General features: G+C 24.8%; 2 protein-coding genes across 3 annotated transcripts; both read right to left on the bottom strand.

Moving 5' to 3' along the window:
- Positions 1-2,636: 2,636 nt before the first annotated feature.
- Positions 2,637-4,354, bottom strand: LOC145838243 (charged multivesicular body protein 3-like). Its single transcript, XM_082945807.1, has 2 exons — positions 3,987-4,354; positions 2,637-3,537 (listed from the first exon to the last, which is right to left on the bottom strand). The coding sequence occupies exons 1-2, from the start codon at positions 4,254-4,256 to the stop codon at positions 3,142-3,144; spliced, it is 666 nt and encodes a 221-aa protein (XP_082801933.1). The 5' UTR covers positions 4,257-4,354; the 3' UTR covers positions 2,637-3,141.
- A 576-nt stretch (positions 4,355-4,930) lies between these two features.
- Positions 4,931-10,573, bottom strand: LOC145838622 (terminal uridylyltransferase 4-like). 2 transcript variants are annotated; one of them, XM_082946245.1, is made up of 10 exons: positions 10,429-10,573; positions 10,294-10,367; positions 9,218-9,279; positions 8,810-9,003; positions 8,542-8,676; positions 7,950-8,150; positions 7,438-7,515; positions 6,842-6,985; positions 6,451-6,612; positions 4,931-5,104 (listed from the first exon to the last, which is right to left on the bottom strand). In XM_082946245.1, the coding sequence occupies exons 1-10, from the start codon at positions 10,531-10,533 to the stop codon at positions 5,078-5,080; spliced, it is 1,182 nt and encodes a 393-aa protein (XP_082802371.1). In that variant the 5' UTR covers positions 10,534-10,573; the 3' UTR covers positions 4,931-5,077. The 2 variants fall into 2 exon arrangements, with proteins under 2 accessions (XP_082802371.1, XP_082802372.1); XM_082946246.1 differs by lacking the exon at positions 10,294-10,367.
- Between the last annotated feature and the right edge of the window lie 7,426 nt (positions 10,574-17,999).

Below are 17,999 nucleotides of genomic sequence, written 5' to 3'. Positions count from 1 at the left end.
ATTCTGCAGTTTCGCAGTTAATATTTCATTCATTTAAACTAGATGAAGGCATTAAAACTCAATAGTTTTGTAAATTTCTAGAAAAACTTTGAAATTTTAGTCTGACATTTTTAGTTAATTTTTTACCATTTGCTTTGGAAAATATGGAATTTTGTAAATTCAAACTGACAAAATCTAACTTTTTACTAATTTTTATTTAATTTCCTGACTTTTCCTGACCTTGTGGCAACCCTACCAATGTAAAGTACCACTTAAATTAGAACTGTGCTCAATTTGCAAATCTAGAAAATGGCAATTAACGAGGCCAACAAAGATTGTTTTTTAGTTAAAGAAAAGTTATATCTATACTCTACAGTATGTCCACTTTAAAGCGGATAAACAACTTGTTTTTAATGCAAGTTTTGCAGAAATAAAGAATTCAGAATAATCACTTTACAATTTTTTTTGTTCAAAACATGGTAGATTAATTTTTATGCGATGCCATAATGGCAACTTTGCTTATAAGTTATAACTATTAAGCAAAGTTGCCTGGATGCTAATGTTGCTATGCCAACTTAACAATCGTTTTCTTGTTTCAACTTCAAATTTCATGCTCAGCAATATTTGTGAATAATTATAACACTCATGGTTGCCACTAATCAAGCTGAGAAAAATTTCCTGACTTTTTATTAAAATTTTCCTGACTTTTCTAAATCAATTTTACTTATATAAATTCTTCACTTAGTTTAATAAAGTACTACCCAAACTATTTAATATAAAATCCTTAAAATAAAAATCAATTAAAAAAGAATATACTTAAGTAACTGTAAAAAAAAGACATACAAAAGTAAACTATATATCTGTTGTATAAAATATTTCCTCTCATCATTTAGTATAAAATTTGTAACAAATAAATATACTCTCATTTACTTTAAAAACTTAAGTTACTCTACAAAAAATACAAACAATAAGTAAACTTAATCTTGGCATATACCTCTCTTATAACTTAATTTATAAATTAAAACAACTTTGAAAAATTATAAACAGGTAAAGTATACATATTAACTTGTTACATAAAATACTAATCTAACTGCTTAGTTATAAAGAACTCAATAATTTAAACCAAAAACACTTTAATTCTAAAATTATGCTATATAAACTTTTGTGTATATATCACAGTTTCACTATGGAAGTGTCCTTGCTACAGATCATCAATACTAAAAAGCTTACAAAATCTGCTTGTTCAAGTAGGGTACTTGTTCAATATGCTAATAGAAAATGCTTGCAGTTTTATAAAGGATATTTTACTAATTTATACCAGGTGAAGGCATTGGAAATAAAATTAAATATTTATGTAAATTTCTAGGAAAATTTTGGATTTTTTTCTGACTTTAAAGGACTTTTAATTATTTTTTACCATTTGAAGGCTTTGGAGTACAAGGAATTCTGTAAATTTAAACTGCAAAATCTGACTTTTTTTTAACTTTTATAAAATTTCCTGACTTTTTATCAAAACCCCCCATTTTTTCCTGACTTTTGTCATTTTTTTAAATTTTTCCTGACCGAGTGGCAATCCTGAAAATTTTTGTATTTACAAATAGCATGAATATTATTGGTTATATTAATAAATTAATATGCTTATGTTAATAACAAGGCACAAGTGAAAATACCATGCATATTGAGAAGTTCTTAACTAAATTAAATATACCAAATGCAAAGCTTAGAAGTATTGTAAATCTTATGAACTTTTATTCTAGCGTATCAAAAAAGTTTAAAACACGTTTTATCTTTAAGATTTAAATAAGCTCATTATTATATCGTCAGCTTTTTACAGTGTTTTTTCTGATATATTTATTAATTCTTCCAACTTTCAAAAATATTTTATTTAACAGTTTAATGCTCTAAAAACAATATAAAAAACATTATTTGAATTATTTTAAGTTTATAATAAGTTTGTTTGACTATATAGTTTTAAAGTTCACTTCAAAATATTATTTATACTATATTTTTTATACATACTTGAGCCTATGTTTAAGTTTTAAAAATATTCAACTCTCCCATAAAGTTCAAACTATAAATAAAACTTTAAGTAAACTATTTCCATTACAAACTTAAAATATAGTTTAAAAATAATCAACATATATTCTCAAGTAAGTATTGGTTGAAAATTGTTATATAGAAGTAAAGTTTCATTTTTAAGTAAAGGTTATTTTATAAGTTGATAAGATAAGGACTTTTAAAGCTAAAACACCTTATGTCAGTTTTAGACGAACAAGTTGGTAATGTAACTTCCATTATCAAAAATGTTAAAATGAAACTATATAAAAATATCTTAGGTCAAATAAACTATTAAACAACTATATCATTTCCTAAACAATAAAGCTTTAAGATTTTAAAAGTATATAAAGAGGTAGGGTTAAAATTTTTTCTACTTTATTTTTGCATAAAGTATATTATATTTATACTAAAAGTTTGCAGACCTAAAGCTAAGCTGTTTACATACAAACTAATCTGTTTCAAAATAATTTGTTTTAGATATAGGTAGATAAATTTCAAGCATTTTTTTATTTTTAATAATGATAATAATAGTAAAGTTCTGAAAGCTTCTTGTATCTTTAACTTTTTTTTCTAAAAAAACTTAGTAAATTTGAGGTTCAAATAATTAAATAACTTTCAAGGCAATTTATATAGAACAAGTTGTTCATATGTTAAAAATGAAATCAACTTACTTTTATTTAAAGATTTAAAAATGTTAAGATTTATCAAAAAAAACAACTCAAAAAAGATCAAAATACTTGACATATTAAACGCATCTAAAATAAGAAAGTTTTATATGAACTTTTGATTTTACTTTTTTTAAAGTTTTGAAAAACTTAAAACAATTATAAACTTTTAAGACATCTTCATTTTTATACACTACACGTAATATTTCAAAAACTTTAATCAAAATTATTTCCGTAAACATAATTTCAAAACAAAATATAAAAACTTTAGAATAAAACTATGTATAAAACCTATAAATTATTAAAAAACAGAGTTTTAAATTAAGTAAAAAAAAATATTTTCGATCGTTTGATTTGAGTTTCAACACAAATAAAATAGATAGAAAAATGTACAAATATTATAACTTTAAGATAGAAAATTAAAACAGTTTACGTCTCATTAACCCCTCAAAGCGGCTAATCTCTTTTCCATGTCTTCATCTTCACTTTCGCTTTCTTCTTCTTCTACGCGGGAAGTCCCCGGCACAGAAACTTGAGGAAGGGCAGAGTCTTCGGCTTGGGGCAAACTTCCAACAACTCCCTGGGTGATTTCGGCCAGGACCTTGTCAATTTCGGTCTGGGTTTCCTCGTCGTCAAGGTCGTCGTCCTCAAGGACATCGTCCATCGTTTCCTCCATCATTTCCGACATCATGCCCATTTTGGTCAGTTCCTTACTCATGGCCATCATGTTGTTGCGAATAGTGTCCACTTTGACCAGGGACTGCATCGCCTTCATTACTTCTGTGGACTGCTGAAAGGCCCCTGACACTTTTACCATGGCAACCTGGTTCTTTACCTAGAAAGAATAAATATTTAGACTAAACATAGTTGAGCAAGTAGCTGTCTTGCTATATTTTTATACTTATAAAAATAAATGCTTATATTCGAAAATCTCAAGCATAACACTTTATAACGTCTTCCACATAATGAGAAATTTGTAATGGTACAAAGTTATCTGGTTGATAAACCATAAAATTTTAAAATAATAATAGAATCAGAAATTATAAAAGCATTTAGGGTTTTTTTTTATTTCAACCTTTCCCTACAAATAGAACATAAATTGAACTTTTTTGCTCAAGTTTGCAACGAAAAGTTTAAATTTGTAAATGGAAGTCAAAAACTGTTATGCTATTATTAGAAAAAATAAACTGATTATTTATCAAAATAAAACTTGTGCTAATCAAACTAGTTTTAAAAATTTACTACATAATAAATACACCAGTACAACTCTAGAATCAAACAAACTTGGTATTCGAGCGACTTGAGTTGCGCAATCGAAGTTTGAATTCTTGAAATGGCTTTCTTCGTGTGAACAATTTCCTTCGCCAGTATCCTGCAAGCGTCCCTGTCACCTTGCTTGGCCAACTTCTTCAGTTCCATCTCAACCTTCTTCTTTTCTCTTTCTATTTGCAAGATCTGTCTCTGAAGTCCCCTCTGTTCCTTTCTGAATCCCGCTGAAATTTCCCGCGCTTTTTTACGCGGGTCCGGCTTTTCCGTTTTGCCAAAAAGACCCATTTTTGTGCTTTACTTTTTGTTGTTTTAATAAAATCTGAGTTTAATTGTTACTTCAAAGTTCGTGAAACAAAACTAGGCATAACGATGCTAAATAGATCTCTATTTATAGTAGTACATCATGTTTTATTATTCCAAAAAACTTTAAAAACCAACTTTTATAAACGAAAACTTAACTTTGAAAACATTCAAAACTTTTACACAGAAATAGTGTTTAGAACAAAGATTATTATCTTTTTAAACCTGCATGTTAGTATCTAAAACAATACTATTTCTGAAAACTATAAAAAAAAATATTTTGGCAGCTTAGACTTTTAAACATATTTTGCTTCAAGCTAAGTTATAAGTAGCCATAAATGTTTTATTTTTTAAATTGGTTTAAAACATAGAATTTAATTCAAAAGCTTTTATCTAACATCATTAATAAAACAAAATAGCAGTCTTTGCATTTCTTTTTTATACATATTTATCAAAAACTAGTTCAACTAAAAAATTAAAATATACATGACTACTAAACTTTGATTTTAGTTAACAATTATTTTATTGCCTAATATCAAATAGTTTATACAAGGTACATAAAAACATTAAAACAGTTAAAAATTCAATTTAGAACATTTCAGTTAGAAAATTTCAGGACGTTGTTGCAAATTAAAAATAGTAACTATGTTATTTATATTTCAAAACACGTTCAATAAACTTAAAAACAATAAATAACTGATAATGATTATACTAAAAAGCCTAAAATAATTCCTATAATCAATAAAAGTATAAGTTTTTTTTGTTCAGAGTTTATTGTTTCTTTTTGTTCAGAGCTGATCGTGTCTTCATTTTTTTAATGATTGGAAGAACTTCTGCAAAAAATGTGATTTAAATAAACAAACTTAAGTTTTTTTTAAGCTTCTTGAAACAATATTTTCTGATTACAATAAAAACTGTTCATTTTTAAATTTTTATTGAAAATTTTTTAAACAAAAGCTTAAAACTTTTAGAGTACAGTTATCACATCTTTTTAAAATAAATTAAATAAAACTAACTATACTATAATTCTTACAAACTTTTATTTGCCATTAAAATATGATTTTTTGCATTTAGTTATATATTAAATATAGGCAAGTTTTGACTTGAAAATTTTTATTAATAATATATTTATATTATTGTTTTGATTTTTAAATATTAGAGTACAAAGTCAAAAAAAGTTGGACACGCCAAGTAAAACTGTTTGACTCTTTTTAGCTACAAAGTAAATGTTGCAGTAGCTTCAAATTTTAAGTATTTCATTAAAAAAAAATCATATTTTGTGCTTTTTTTTCTTGTTTAGTACATTACAAATCTAAATAAATATTTTATTTATTTTAAAATAAGCGGTGGCCTGAGAGGTTTTCCAGTAAATCTTGCCCGTTTCTCATAAAAGGCTGCTTAACCCTGGTTTAAAAGCTATGTTTCTATCTGCTTTTCCTATCTTAGCTACCATATGTGTTAGAACATAGAACTTAGCTATCATATAAATTATTTTTTTGGTCGAAAGTTTCATAAGATTAAAATGTGATAACTTTATTAGTGTACATGAAGTAATTTGAGAGAAAATCTAAGTAGACAAAACTTTTTAATACTACTTAAACTTATGCTGTTTGATTAAAAATTTATGGAATTTTCACAATAATATTTAAGCTTTAGTTTAGAGTAAAAAGCATTGGAAGTTTTTTAAGATGACAAAAATTTATTTTTTTATATTGCTAATAAAACATCCTTTTTTTATTTCTTTTTTTAAATTTAATTCTTAAATTGAACCTTTTTATGTACTACTTACATAAAAATACATACTATAAAGCCTGTAGTGATTGTGTTTTATATAAACTTTACGCTTAAAATAAAAAACTATCGAAGGTTAAATTGAATTCGAAGGAGTTTGCGAATTTTTTCAATACACTTAAACCTTTGATAACTAATGCAGAAATGTATAAAAAAAAGGCGTAAATAGTGCAACTTATTATACAGACATCATCGAAAACATCAACTTAGTACACAGCAGTTTTATGTAATTAAGTTGAAAAAATTTATATCAAACAACCTGTATACTTCAAAGCATACACATGTTATGTTTTACACTATCCTAATCACAACATTATTTCTAAAAATAAAATACAACACTTTATAAGTAACTTTTATGTTAAAAAATTTATAAAATAAACCAAATTACCTCAATATCGTTAATGTTTTTGGCAGTAGATAAAAACTTATGAGCTTCTTCAAAACAATTCATTATGTGTTTGAAATTTGTATGTGGCATAACTCTTGAAAGATTTCTCTTTCTTTCAAATGGATCTCGTATTTGAAAACATTTCTCACTTGCTTGTAAGTTCTAACAACATGGCTTGTTTATACAATTACAGTTTTAAGCTTAAAAAAAAACAAAAAAAAAACACTTTTGGTAAGGCACTCGAAAACTTAATTTTAAGGCGGAAAACAATTTAATATGAGACTTTTGTTTTTTTTCAAATTATCATAAATGTTACATACTAGACATAAGTTTTAACATCATAGGTAAAATAAATACTTTCTCTGAAGTATTATACACTTTAACAACTGACTGTATTAATGTATTTCTTTGTAGTTGTTGATATGCAGACACTGTACTTTTTGTAGTCAAATTCTTTTGTGTAAAATTCAAAAAACTGTACTAACAGTTCACCAACATTTTGATTATTTGTTTTGTAGTGCATCCAATTCGTTTTCTATAAAACATGTATGTTTTTTTTTAATAACCTTTAAAACCCAACAACATTTTTTCTTATAATTTCGAAAAGTGTTGTACATGGTGCTTAAAAGCTTATACTAGCTAACAAAATTTAAGTACAACACTTGTATTAATATTAAATCACAGAAATTTAATTGGCTTACTTTCTACAAATACTAAAAATTAACCGAAGATAAAATTAAGGATTACAATTACAATGTAAGCTCTACTTAAGTTGTAATCCTTTTTACTTATACAAAACTTAAGTTTACTAAACAAAATGTACCTCAATACATAACACACATTCATAACTACTAAAGATAAACCTGTTTACACGTTGCATTTTATAACGTGTAAAACAAAATTAAACAGTTGTACAAAGTAAAAAACAAAATAAGAAATTTTAGAATTGTTCATTGTAATGTATTAAGTACAGTTGATTCAACTAACCATCAAATCTAAATTGTGTTGAAACCATAAGTTGTTGCCATCATATAGTTTTTTAGGCCGCTCTTTAGATGAATGTAACTGTTTGAAAAATTTATAAAACGTTTTGAAATTGTAAATAAATTGTTTAATATTTTTATTTACATGGTTATTTGATTAACAGAGTAAGATTTATTTTGCATTATGAAAGGATTATATACATAATTTGTTTAAATTTTTTTCAATCTATCTACAGACCTTAAGCTTTACTTGATAGAAAATTACAAAATAATTAAAATTTAAGTATGATAAAACAGTTACTAGACCAAACTAACTATAAATATAATGTAAACACAGTTTATACAATTATTTTTATAAGTATCAAAACATATACCATTTATTTAGTTGAAAAGCTACTTACTTAAATGATTCATTTTTACTGTATAACTTATACTATTTCACAAGAATACAAAGTGCTTTTTTACTTATGTAAGAAACCATATATTTCTATAAACTCTTAAACAATTCGAACTGACCGATTGAAGAGAAGGGAGCACAGGCTTTTCAAGTTGCTGCAGGAAATAAATGACCATGAGAGTGTAAGCATAAGAAGATATGTAAGCAGGAACTCCAACTAAATTGCTTGATTTAACAAACCTTTTCACACTAAAAACCAGAGGAGCCACTCTGTCATCGGCTTGTGAGTACTTGTACAGCAAAAAAGTGTTGCTAAGAGCCTATCAAAATTTTGAATAGATATTTTGAGTATTTATAAACATTCAATTTCTCATACACTAATATTTGTAATGGTCTTTTTAAATTAAGATTTTTAAGATAAATGCAAATAGAGGTTAAATTCATTTATTTTTGGGTAAAAAAATGCAACAAAATAAACTTTTTATTTTCTTCAGTATTTCGAGTGTTATTGTTTTATAAAATGTTAGCTTGTAGAAAATCATTTCAGATTAAAAACTTTGCAAATTTTTATTAAATACTATAACCTTTTTTTACAAATACTCAGGTGAAGAAGTGTATATGCAAAATTTCAATGTAAAAGAGTTATATAAGTTCAAATAAAAATGTTGTGCTAGAAGATTATACTGCCTTTTTTATTTTTTTATAACTTACATTCGTGTTTGAAAAGGATAAGTCACCTTCTATTTTTGTACTTCGATGCTCAAACTTTATGATAGGTACGCGAGCAAACACAACTTCTATGTTACTAAACAGCCTACTCTTTCTCATAAAATGCGCTACTCTCAACTGCAAAACTAAGTCTCAATAAAATTATACGAAAAGTCAAAACTCTAAAAAAGGGAATGTAAAATATCTACATGCAATTATATTACTTGAAAAAATAAACAAAAAGTATGCAAGGTATTTTAAACTAACTAACTTTATTAAATTTAATTTTTTGATGGCTTATTGCACACAAATCAAAATCTGAACTTTTATCACCAAAGCCGTTTGAAGTGGAACCGAATGAAGAGACTTGTACAGGGTGTTTTGTCGTTTTTCCCACTAGATAACTAAGTTGTTTTTGTATTTCTCTTCTTTCTTCAATATTTTCAGCAGTCATTTTATTTTTGTCTGTTTGCAAAAGTATATAAAAAACTTAGCATGAATATAAAATATGGTATTATACAATAAGAAAGAATTTCATCATTCATTAATGTATGTTGTTTAAAAAATTACAACTAATAAGAACTAAATTTGGCACAAACTAAAAACACTAGAAAGACTTGAAAATTAAAATATGGTAAAAACCTAGTATTAAAAAATAATCCTTAGTGTTTAAACTTACTATGATAGCTAAGACATACTTGAGTAAGAGCATCAAAATTGTTTTGTAAACTTTCTCTTTTTCTGAAATGAAACTTTAGTTAACATTTAAAAACTTTTTTTTTCTATAAAATGATACAATTCTTACCTTACAGAAAATATTCATAAACCAAGTTATTAATTTTTAACTTAATTACAGCATTTATATATAGGCAGTTGATTAATTTGAATTTAGTATTTAAAACTAAAATTTTAAAAAAAAAAACTTTATTTAAAAGCTTTATTTATAAACAAAAACTAAAGTTTTTATTTTTGTTTTTGTACAAGATATTTTATTTAGTAACATGTTTATTCACAACAACTTAAACTTTACTGAACATCATTTATTGATAAAAGTTTACAGTTTTAAAACTTTGTGTAGCGAAATTGCTTGAGTTTATTTGTTAAGTTTAAATAAAATAATAATAAAAATAAAAAGTATATCTATAAACAAAATATCTAACTAGATATTTAATAGATATGTTTAATAATTTTCAAAATTTTTACTTATCAATCTTAAAATATTCTTAAAGATTGTTTTTAGAATAAAACAATTATAGCACGATTTTTATATTGAATAAACAAAAACTTTAAACTTTTTGAAACAATTACTTTATTATAATCATTTTTCTTAGTATTAGTATCAACTAATTTAATTCATTAAAATTATATCAAGTATTGCTACATTAGGTAAATATTACATACATTACCTTTATAAACTTTGGCAGAATAAAATTAAAAAAAAGTGTTTATAAAAATTTTAGTTGGTAATGCAAATATGTTACAATTATTTTTTAATAAACGTATAATAAATGAGATTCTAACAAATATAAAATACTGCCACAAAAATTGTATGCCACAAAGCAATTTATCTAGAAAAATAAATTTTAAAAAGTAGTTGGACATTTTCTAAATTTCTAAAAAACTTAAGCTTTTAAACCTAAATCATAGAATAGTAAGAATTACTTCGAGAAAGCATTTTTTAATTATTTTAAATTTAGCTATATAATTTTGTAATGAACTTAAATGGTATTTAAATCTACGAAATCAAAGCCTTACTTTATACTTGAGTTTTCGCTTTTTAATTTGTTTATTTTTGATCCTAGTTGAATAGAGTCCTGTTTTTCATCCAACTAAATTGTTTTTTGATTATTAAAACCAAACATATTAACATTTTTTATTCAAAGAACTTACTTTGAAATGAAGGCTAAAATTTATCGAATTTGTAGGTCTACTTCTAGCTAGAAGTTTATTGCTTGAAAACAGAAATGAAGAATTGCTTATCATAATCTTTGACATAAAGTTATTTCTTTTCCATGAGCACAGAGAACTATTTTAAAACTACTACTGTGAAATTTCAGTTAATATTAAAACAAACAACTAAAAAACTATTGATTTAAATGATTGACGATTTAAAAATTATAATTTAAAACCAATTTAGACTTAATTGCACTGAATAAACATAAAAACACCACCAAAAATTGTGGAAAACAATGAAAAACTCAATTTCAAAAATTGTCAAAAACAAAAAAGTTCATTTATTTTTTCCTAACAGCAGGAGTTTTTTATTGATATTTGAAATATAATATTACAATTTCTATATTATGTGTTAAAAATAAGGGTTATAACAAACAAATTATTTTTTAATTTTCTTATTTTAAAGTTCCAATTTTCTATCACTTCATGTTAAAGAAACTGAAAAAAGATAGATTAACATTTTTCTAATTAAATAAAGTGATAACATGTTATTTAGTACTTTAAGTTCTTAGTTCCTTAAAACAGTCTAGAGTTGAGTTCTTAGTCTAGAGCAGTGGTCTTAACAATGTACATCTGTGCATACTAGTGTGCATAAAAGTTATTCTACTGTGCAAAGAAAAAATTGCAAGGTGAAAAAATATTTTTAAATAACTGTCATACTCGGTTTTGTATTTTTCTGTAATAAAAAGCTAATTATAGCACAAGTTAAGCGTTTTTAACACATTATTTTTATATTAAGACACTTAAACACAAAAAAAAAATTCAATTACTTTTTTTTTTCTATTGTAAACAGATTTTTTTTTATTATTTAGTGTATATAGCTTTAAAAAAGTCAAAGACCACTACATTAGATTATAATAACATTATTTTTTAGTTAATTATTTTTTACTTTAAAAAAAAGACTTTCAGTGAACCACATGTTTAAACAAGTAATTTTTAAGTTTAAAAAATTAAACTAAGACTTATTTTCATTTTCTGAAATATAATATGTTTTAAATACTGCATTTTTTAGCTTTTTTTTGATTTGCACCTAGAAAAATTGTATACAGCTGAATTAATGATTACTATTTAAAAACTAATACAGGTTTACCACTAGTTTTTTTAAAGTTTTTTCAAGCTTTTTCAAAATACAAACTTTTTTGCTTCTTCTTAGTAGAAAAATTTACTTAAGATAAAAAATCATTTTAAAAGTAAAAAAGTATAGGAAGGTACAGCAATCTTCTATAACAAATAAAACTCTGAATATTTATTGTCATAAAAAATAGTTATTTATAATATTATCTAACTTTTTTATTGGTTATTGTTTTACATATAAAAAATGTTCAAAATTTAAAGTTTTTTGCCTAAAGTTTCAAACTCCAGTTATTACCAGATAGGTAAAATGATCACAATTCTAACAATTTTTTTTTAATTCAAGTTAGTTATTATATAAAAACTAAAATATAAAAAGTACAGCTTATTACACTTAGTACAGCAAGATATTGACAATTTCAACAGATGCAGTGCATGGGACTTTTAAAGTAGTTATAATATGTACAAAAAGCAATTTTTATCATAATTGTATTAGTTCTCTTGAATTATAACTAATTAGTAAATTTCAAATAAAAAATGTTTTGTGTCATAAGTTATAACAATTTTTTTTTTGATATTTCACTTTAAAATTTTTTCTTTATCAGGTAACTCATATTCAAATAGAACTATGTATAGTATTTATTTAACTTAACATCAACTACAACATATTTTAAGTCTTTTAGAAGTTATAATTTGACTATTTATTTAAATTTTTACATACTTATTATGGTTATCATACTGTTGCAGTTATAATTACAGGTTTTATGTTTTCTTAAAATGCTTACAAACCCTTAAACCATTCACAATAAAATAGTATGATCATAATATATTTTCTTAAAAGTTTCAAATTTTTAAAACTAGTTAAGATTAAGGACATAGGGTGGTTCAACAATTTTTTTACAAAAATTAACTTTGGCTTTTATATGAAAGCTTTAAGTACAAACTACAAGCTGGTTTTCACAGAAATCAAAAATATTGTTTAATTTTGAGATATTTTTTTTGTTAAAATTTTCTGATACAAACGTATGGACGGCAAATTTTTCGGGTCAACTTTCTCAGAAACTTTAAATTTCACTAAAAATCTATCTCCTTCATTTTTCAAGCAATCTTCTTAAAATTTTCAGAGAATGTTTCTTATATTAAAGAAAAAAACTTTTAATATGAATTTTTATAATTAAAAAAAATTAAAATATTTTTCAAATCCAAAGTAACATTTTCTGTTATTGTATAAAGATTAGACTGTGAAAGTTTGAAGAAGATTGCTTGAAAAATGTAGGAGGAGATAGATTTTAAACAAAATAGTATTTTTTTAGCTTTTTTAGTTTTCCCTTCCCATATAGAACTTATTATGCGGCCCAACTTTGACCGGTCATATCTCAAAAAATAATTTAAATTTTTCAAAAGGATAAAAGCATCATGAAGCTTAGAAAAAACTCTATAAATCAACTTGTAAAAGATATGGGTTAGGGATACACATATAAATGTTCTTAATACTTGCTGTATTAACACTGTACCTAATTTGCATAAAGTAATGAATGAAAACATTTCCAAAACCTTACAACTGCAGCCAACCCAAGTATTTTAGATGAGTACATATAATTAAAATTCATATTAGTTCAAGACACTAAGTACAATAACTTATGTTGTTATCAAAAATTACTTTGTTTATTTTCCATTAGAAATCACTCATCCGTTTACAATCTATTCATCCTTATAGCTATTCAACATTATTAATTAGTCTTTTTAAATTTCATCAAAAACTATTTTATCACGAGCAGTTTTTAGTTAGGTTATTTTTTGCTAGTGAAAAGAAACTGTTATTAAAGATAAGAAAACAAATTAATAATATTTACACATAAATAAAACTTTTGTTTTTAAGTTGAAAACTTAATGTTTAAAATAGTAAATAAGTTATCGCTATTACTAACTTTCAAACAGTGTTTAATTTTAAAAGCATAAAAAGACTAATCATAATGGTATATAAATTCAAGACTTACATAGTCTTTACTCTGTAATACAGACTACAGTTAAAAAGATTTGATTATATAACTTCTAAAATTACTATTTTTTTTTTTTTTTTTTTAAACAGTATATAAATTTTTATTTATTTATGGTTTAGTAGTACTTTTAAAACTTTAACTCTTTAAACACTTTAGGTTTTATTAAAACTTGTTGATTTGGTTTTATTACACATATTAATCGAGTTTTACAGTTCTTTAAAGTGCTTTTAAACTTGTTTTATGTAATTATGAAATATCTCCTTTCTATTTTAGTTAATAAAGAATACTCAATCGTGATATTATAAGTCATAACAAATTAAGTGTTCAGCATTGTTTAATTCTAAAACTTCTGTCTGTTTTCAATAAATAAGAATAAATATAAATAGTACTCAAACTTGATACTATATAATTTTTACTAAGCTACTTATTATAAAACTTTAATTTGTTCAAATTCGTTATACACTAAACCAAAACTATTTAATATCAATTCAATTAAGTCTATATTTAAAATTTGTAATTTCGGATCAAAATGTTCAACTTTAAATGTAGTGAATTAATGATGAAGATATGCTAACAATGATAACTTCTAAAACCTTCTATTACGTTTATATATTTAAAAAATACTTTTAGTTTGTTTAACTTGTTTAATTATAATTAATTTTTTTTTTGAAAAATTAAAGCAATACCTTTGCAAATATATATTCTAAAGTTTTTAAAGTATTAACTTAAAATAGCTATTGTTTTATTTATTAACAATTACAAAGATTAACAAAACAGTATACTCAGATTTTGAAATAGCCACACTTTTTAACATAAATTTTGAAATTTTTTTTTAAAAAGACGAGAGTTAGCAGTGTTTTTAGCTACCCCAAAAGAATTGTAGTAAAATGCAAAAATTTTTCATAACCTATGAAAAATTTTAAGTTCAATTAACAACCTAAAAGATAAAATCGTAAGAACACCAGAAAACATTCCACCCTATTATATCAAGCATGTTATCCAATCAATAATTTTTCCACTATCATTAATATTTAGTTGCTCTCTAGAACTATCTGATGTTCCTAAACAATGGAAAACATCTTTTATTATTCCTGTGCACAAGAAAGGTAATATACACGATGTGTTAAATTACAGAGTACAGACCAATATCTCTAACAAGTGGTTATTCAAGAATTTATGAACATATTGTATCTGTAAAAATTCTCAATCGCCTCTTTGATAACAAATTATTAATTAACAAACAGTTTGGTTTTGTCCCAAACCGCTCATCAACCATTCAAATGTTAACATGCTTACATTCTTGGTTAGTTCTTTATCTCAAAAATGAATTTACTAAAGTAGTTTATACGGATATTCAAAAAGCCTTTGATTCAGTATCACACAAAAGATTATTAAAAATTTTAAATCAGTATGGGCTACATGAAAACTTAATTGATTGGTTTGATAATTTTTTAAATAATAGATCACAAAGAGTACTCATCAATAATACGCTTTCTGACTCTTTAACAATCTACAGGGGAGTACCACAAGGTGGTATAGTTGGTCTCCTTCTCTTTTTAATTTATAATAATGATATTTGTTCAAACATTGATATTAAAAGTGAGTTATGCTTGTTTGCAGATGATGCCAAAATCTTTAGTTAGTCAAATACTATATTACAACTATCTTTAGATAATATTTATATATGGTTAAAAACAAGAAAGCTAAACTTCAATCCCAGCAAATGTAAAATTCTAAGCATTAACAAAAAAAAATCTTCTCCAACTAACCTCTTAAACAATAACATCAAGTTACCAGAAGTTAAAGTTTTTATAGATTTGGGAATTTATATTTCTAAAGGTTTAAAATGGAATGAACAAATCAACTATTTATATAAAATAGTTGATTTGTTCAAAAACTTTTGTTTGTATAACTTTGTACAAAAACTACATTTTATCAAATATTAAAAAGTTTTCAAACTAATTCTGCTTCAATTCTGACAAAACTATTTAAAATATACGTTTGCCCTAAATTTGAGTTTAGTACCCAAATTTGGTCCCCCCATTTAAATAAGGATATTAATAAAATTGAATCTGTGCAAAGGAGTTTTACCCGTCATATTTGTAGTCGTTGCAACATATCTTACACATCATATAATGATAGAATGATTAAATTTGGCTTAGAATCACTGGAATATAGAAGATGGGAAATTGATCTATTAACTCTTTACAAAATTATCAATGGCAAATATAAAAGTTTTAACCAGTTTTTTAGTTTTTCCCAAAATAAATATCAACTAAGAGGAAATAATTTAAAAATAAAATGTAAACATGACTTTCAAAACAGTCAGTGGCAAGGCGCATTTTTTCACAGAGCAAAAGCTATGTGGAACAGACTACCTCAGGAAATAGTATCTTGTGAGGGGGTTGAACAATTTCGTTTAAAGCTAAAAAGATTTGACTTAAATACAATAAATACCAGTAAAATTCACTAATTTTCCACTATAAACAAAAAAAGAAAAAAAAAATTTTCCCTTCGCCTCCCCCCTACAAACTATTAGTTTACTTATTTATTTTGTAATTATGAATTTTGTTTTATAAGCGATAATTATAGACAAAATTTTTATTGTGTGTGCTAAGTAACATATAAGTTTGAATTTTTTGAATTGAATTTTTAATTTAGTTCATTTGTATATCATATTGTATTTAACTTTGTGTTTTCATTTAAATTATGTTTATATATATATAATTTATCTTAAAATTTGAATATAAGTTTGTTTTCTTTTTCTTTTTTTTTTGTGTGTCCTGTTAAAGTGGCTCAGGTTTTGATGCCTGAGTCCAACATTGCACAATAAACAATATAATAATAATAAAAAATAATTACAAATTATTTTTTATAACTTAATTTGTGTTAATGAGTTTATGTTCGTGTTAATGATGATAAGCTTACATTATAATTTTGAATTCAGCTGTACTTTTAAAAATGTAGCTACATACTTTTTTTGATATTTTTTGTTTACTTAACCATATTCAAATTTTGTTAGCATATTACAAGAACGGAAACAAATTATAATACACATATGTTTATACATAAATAAAGTCTTATTACAAGTGATCTACTGGATCTAAGATCCTAAACCGGCCATCTTTTGCTTGGAACCGGATTCGGCCGGATCCTAATTTTTGGAAACAAACCGGATCCGGATCCGGTCGGATCCTAAAATTGACCGTGTACGGATCCAGTTAGTTTTCCGCGATCAGCTTGTTTCAGTTTTATATACTTTGATAATTAACAGTTTGAATATTTATTATATATAATTAGTCAGACGAAACAACCTAATTAAACTTTAGTTAATCATTGATTTATTGTAAAAATGTAGGCACATACAGTAGTTTATCAAAAAGTTATTAAGTTCTTATTATAATTATGACCATTATTTAATCTACTTTTGATGCAAGTTTGAAAAAGTTTTGGAGTAAAAAATATTTTTTAGTTCTATTATAATAAATTTAGGGAGATATGAATTGCTTCTTCTTTTAAAAAAGTAAAGGAGCAGGGTTTACACACGGTCAGGATACTCAGGATCGTTCAGGATAGTTTTGTAAATTTAATAACTTTTAAAACTTCAGAAAGTATACTCTAGATTTTGATTTATGTAAGATTTAGTTGAACTCAATTTCTTAGAACTCAATTTTTTATAACCAAATTTTTTTATAAAAACTTGAATTTAAATAATTTGTAAAAGTTAAATAAATATTTTAAAGCGTTTGATGAAAATCAAGATGACTCAGTACAGTTTCATTAACAAAAAGATTGGCAACCCTGTAGAAATATAAGATTAGTCATACTAATACGATTAATATAATTAATTTCTAACAGTTACATAGCTTAAGTAAAAATGTCAATTACATAAAAGTTTTTTAACATAAGTGAGGAAGTCCCTTGTTATGCAATTTGCAGTATTTGCAATAAGCTCATTAAAAGAGGAAATGCTAATTTGTACAGCACTTTTTTTTTTATAAAAGCATTTAAATTCAAAACATCAAAGTAAATTTCAAAGGGTAGAAAATCATCATCCAATAAAGCAGTCAGCGATAGTTTGTCTCAAGCTCCAAAACAAAGGCAGCTAACAGCAACGAACCAAGCTAGTATTGAGAGTTATCGCCCTGTAAAATAATGGAAAATGCACGATCAAAAAGCAATAAAAATTCAAAAAAAAATTATGAACATGATTGTAATGGACAACCAGCCATTTTCATTTACTAGCGATTAAAGTTCCATAGACTTGTTGGCTGTTTCAGAGCCAGGATACTTGATGCCGAGCACTAAGTACTTTAATGATATAATGCTTTCTCAGACTTATGAAAGTTTGAAGATAAAAAAGGAACTGAGTTATCAGAAGCTTCGTTTTTGTCATTTAAAAGTGACATATGAGCAAATTCGTAGACAAATAAATAA

The sequence above is a fragment of the Thalia democratica genome, chromosome 6 (genome assembly GCF_965202585.1).
Source record: "Thalia democratica chromosome 6, ktThaDemo2.hap1.1, whole genome shotgun sequence".
Lineage (NCBI taxonomy): Eukaryota > Metazoa > Chordata > Thaliacea > Salpida > Salpidae > Thalia > Thalia democratica.
Note: the sequence above shows the minus strand (reverse complement) of the source record. Positions and strands in the feature narration are given on the sequence as shown.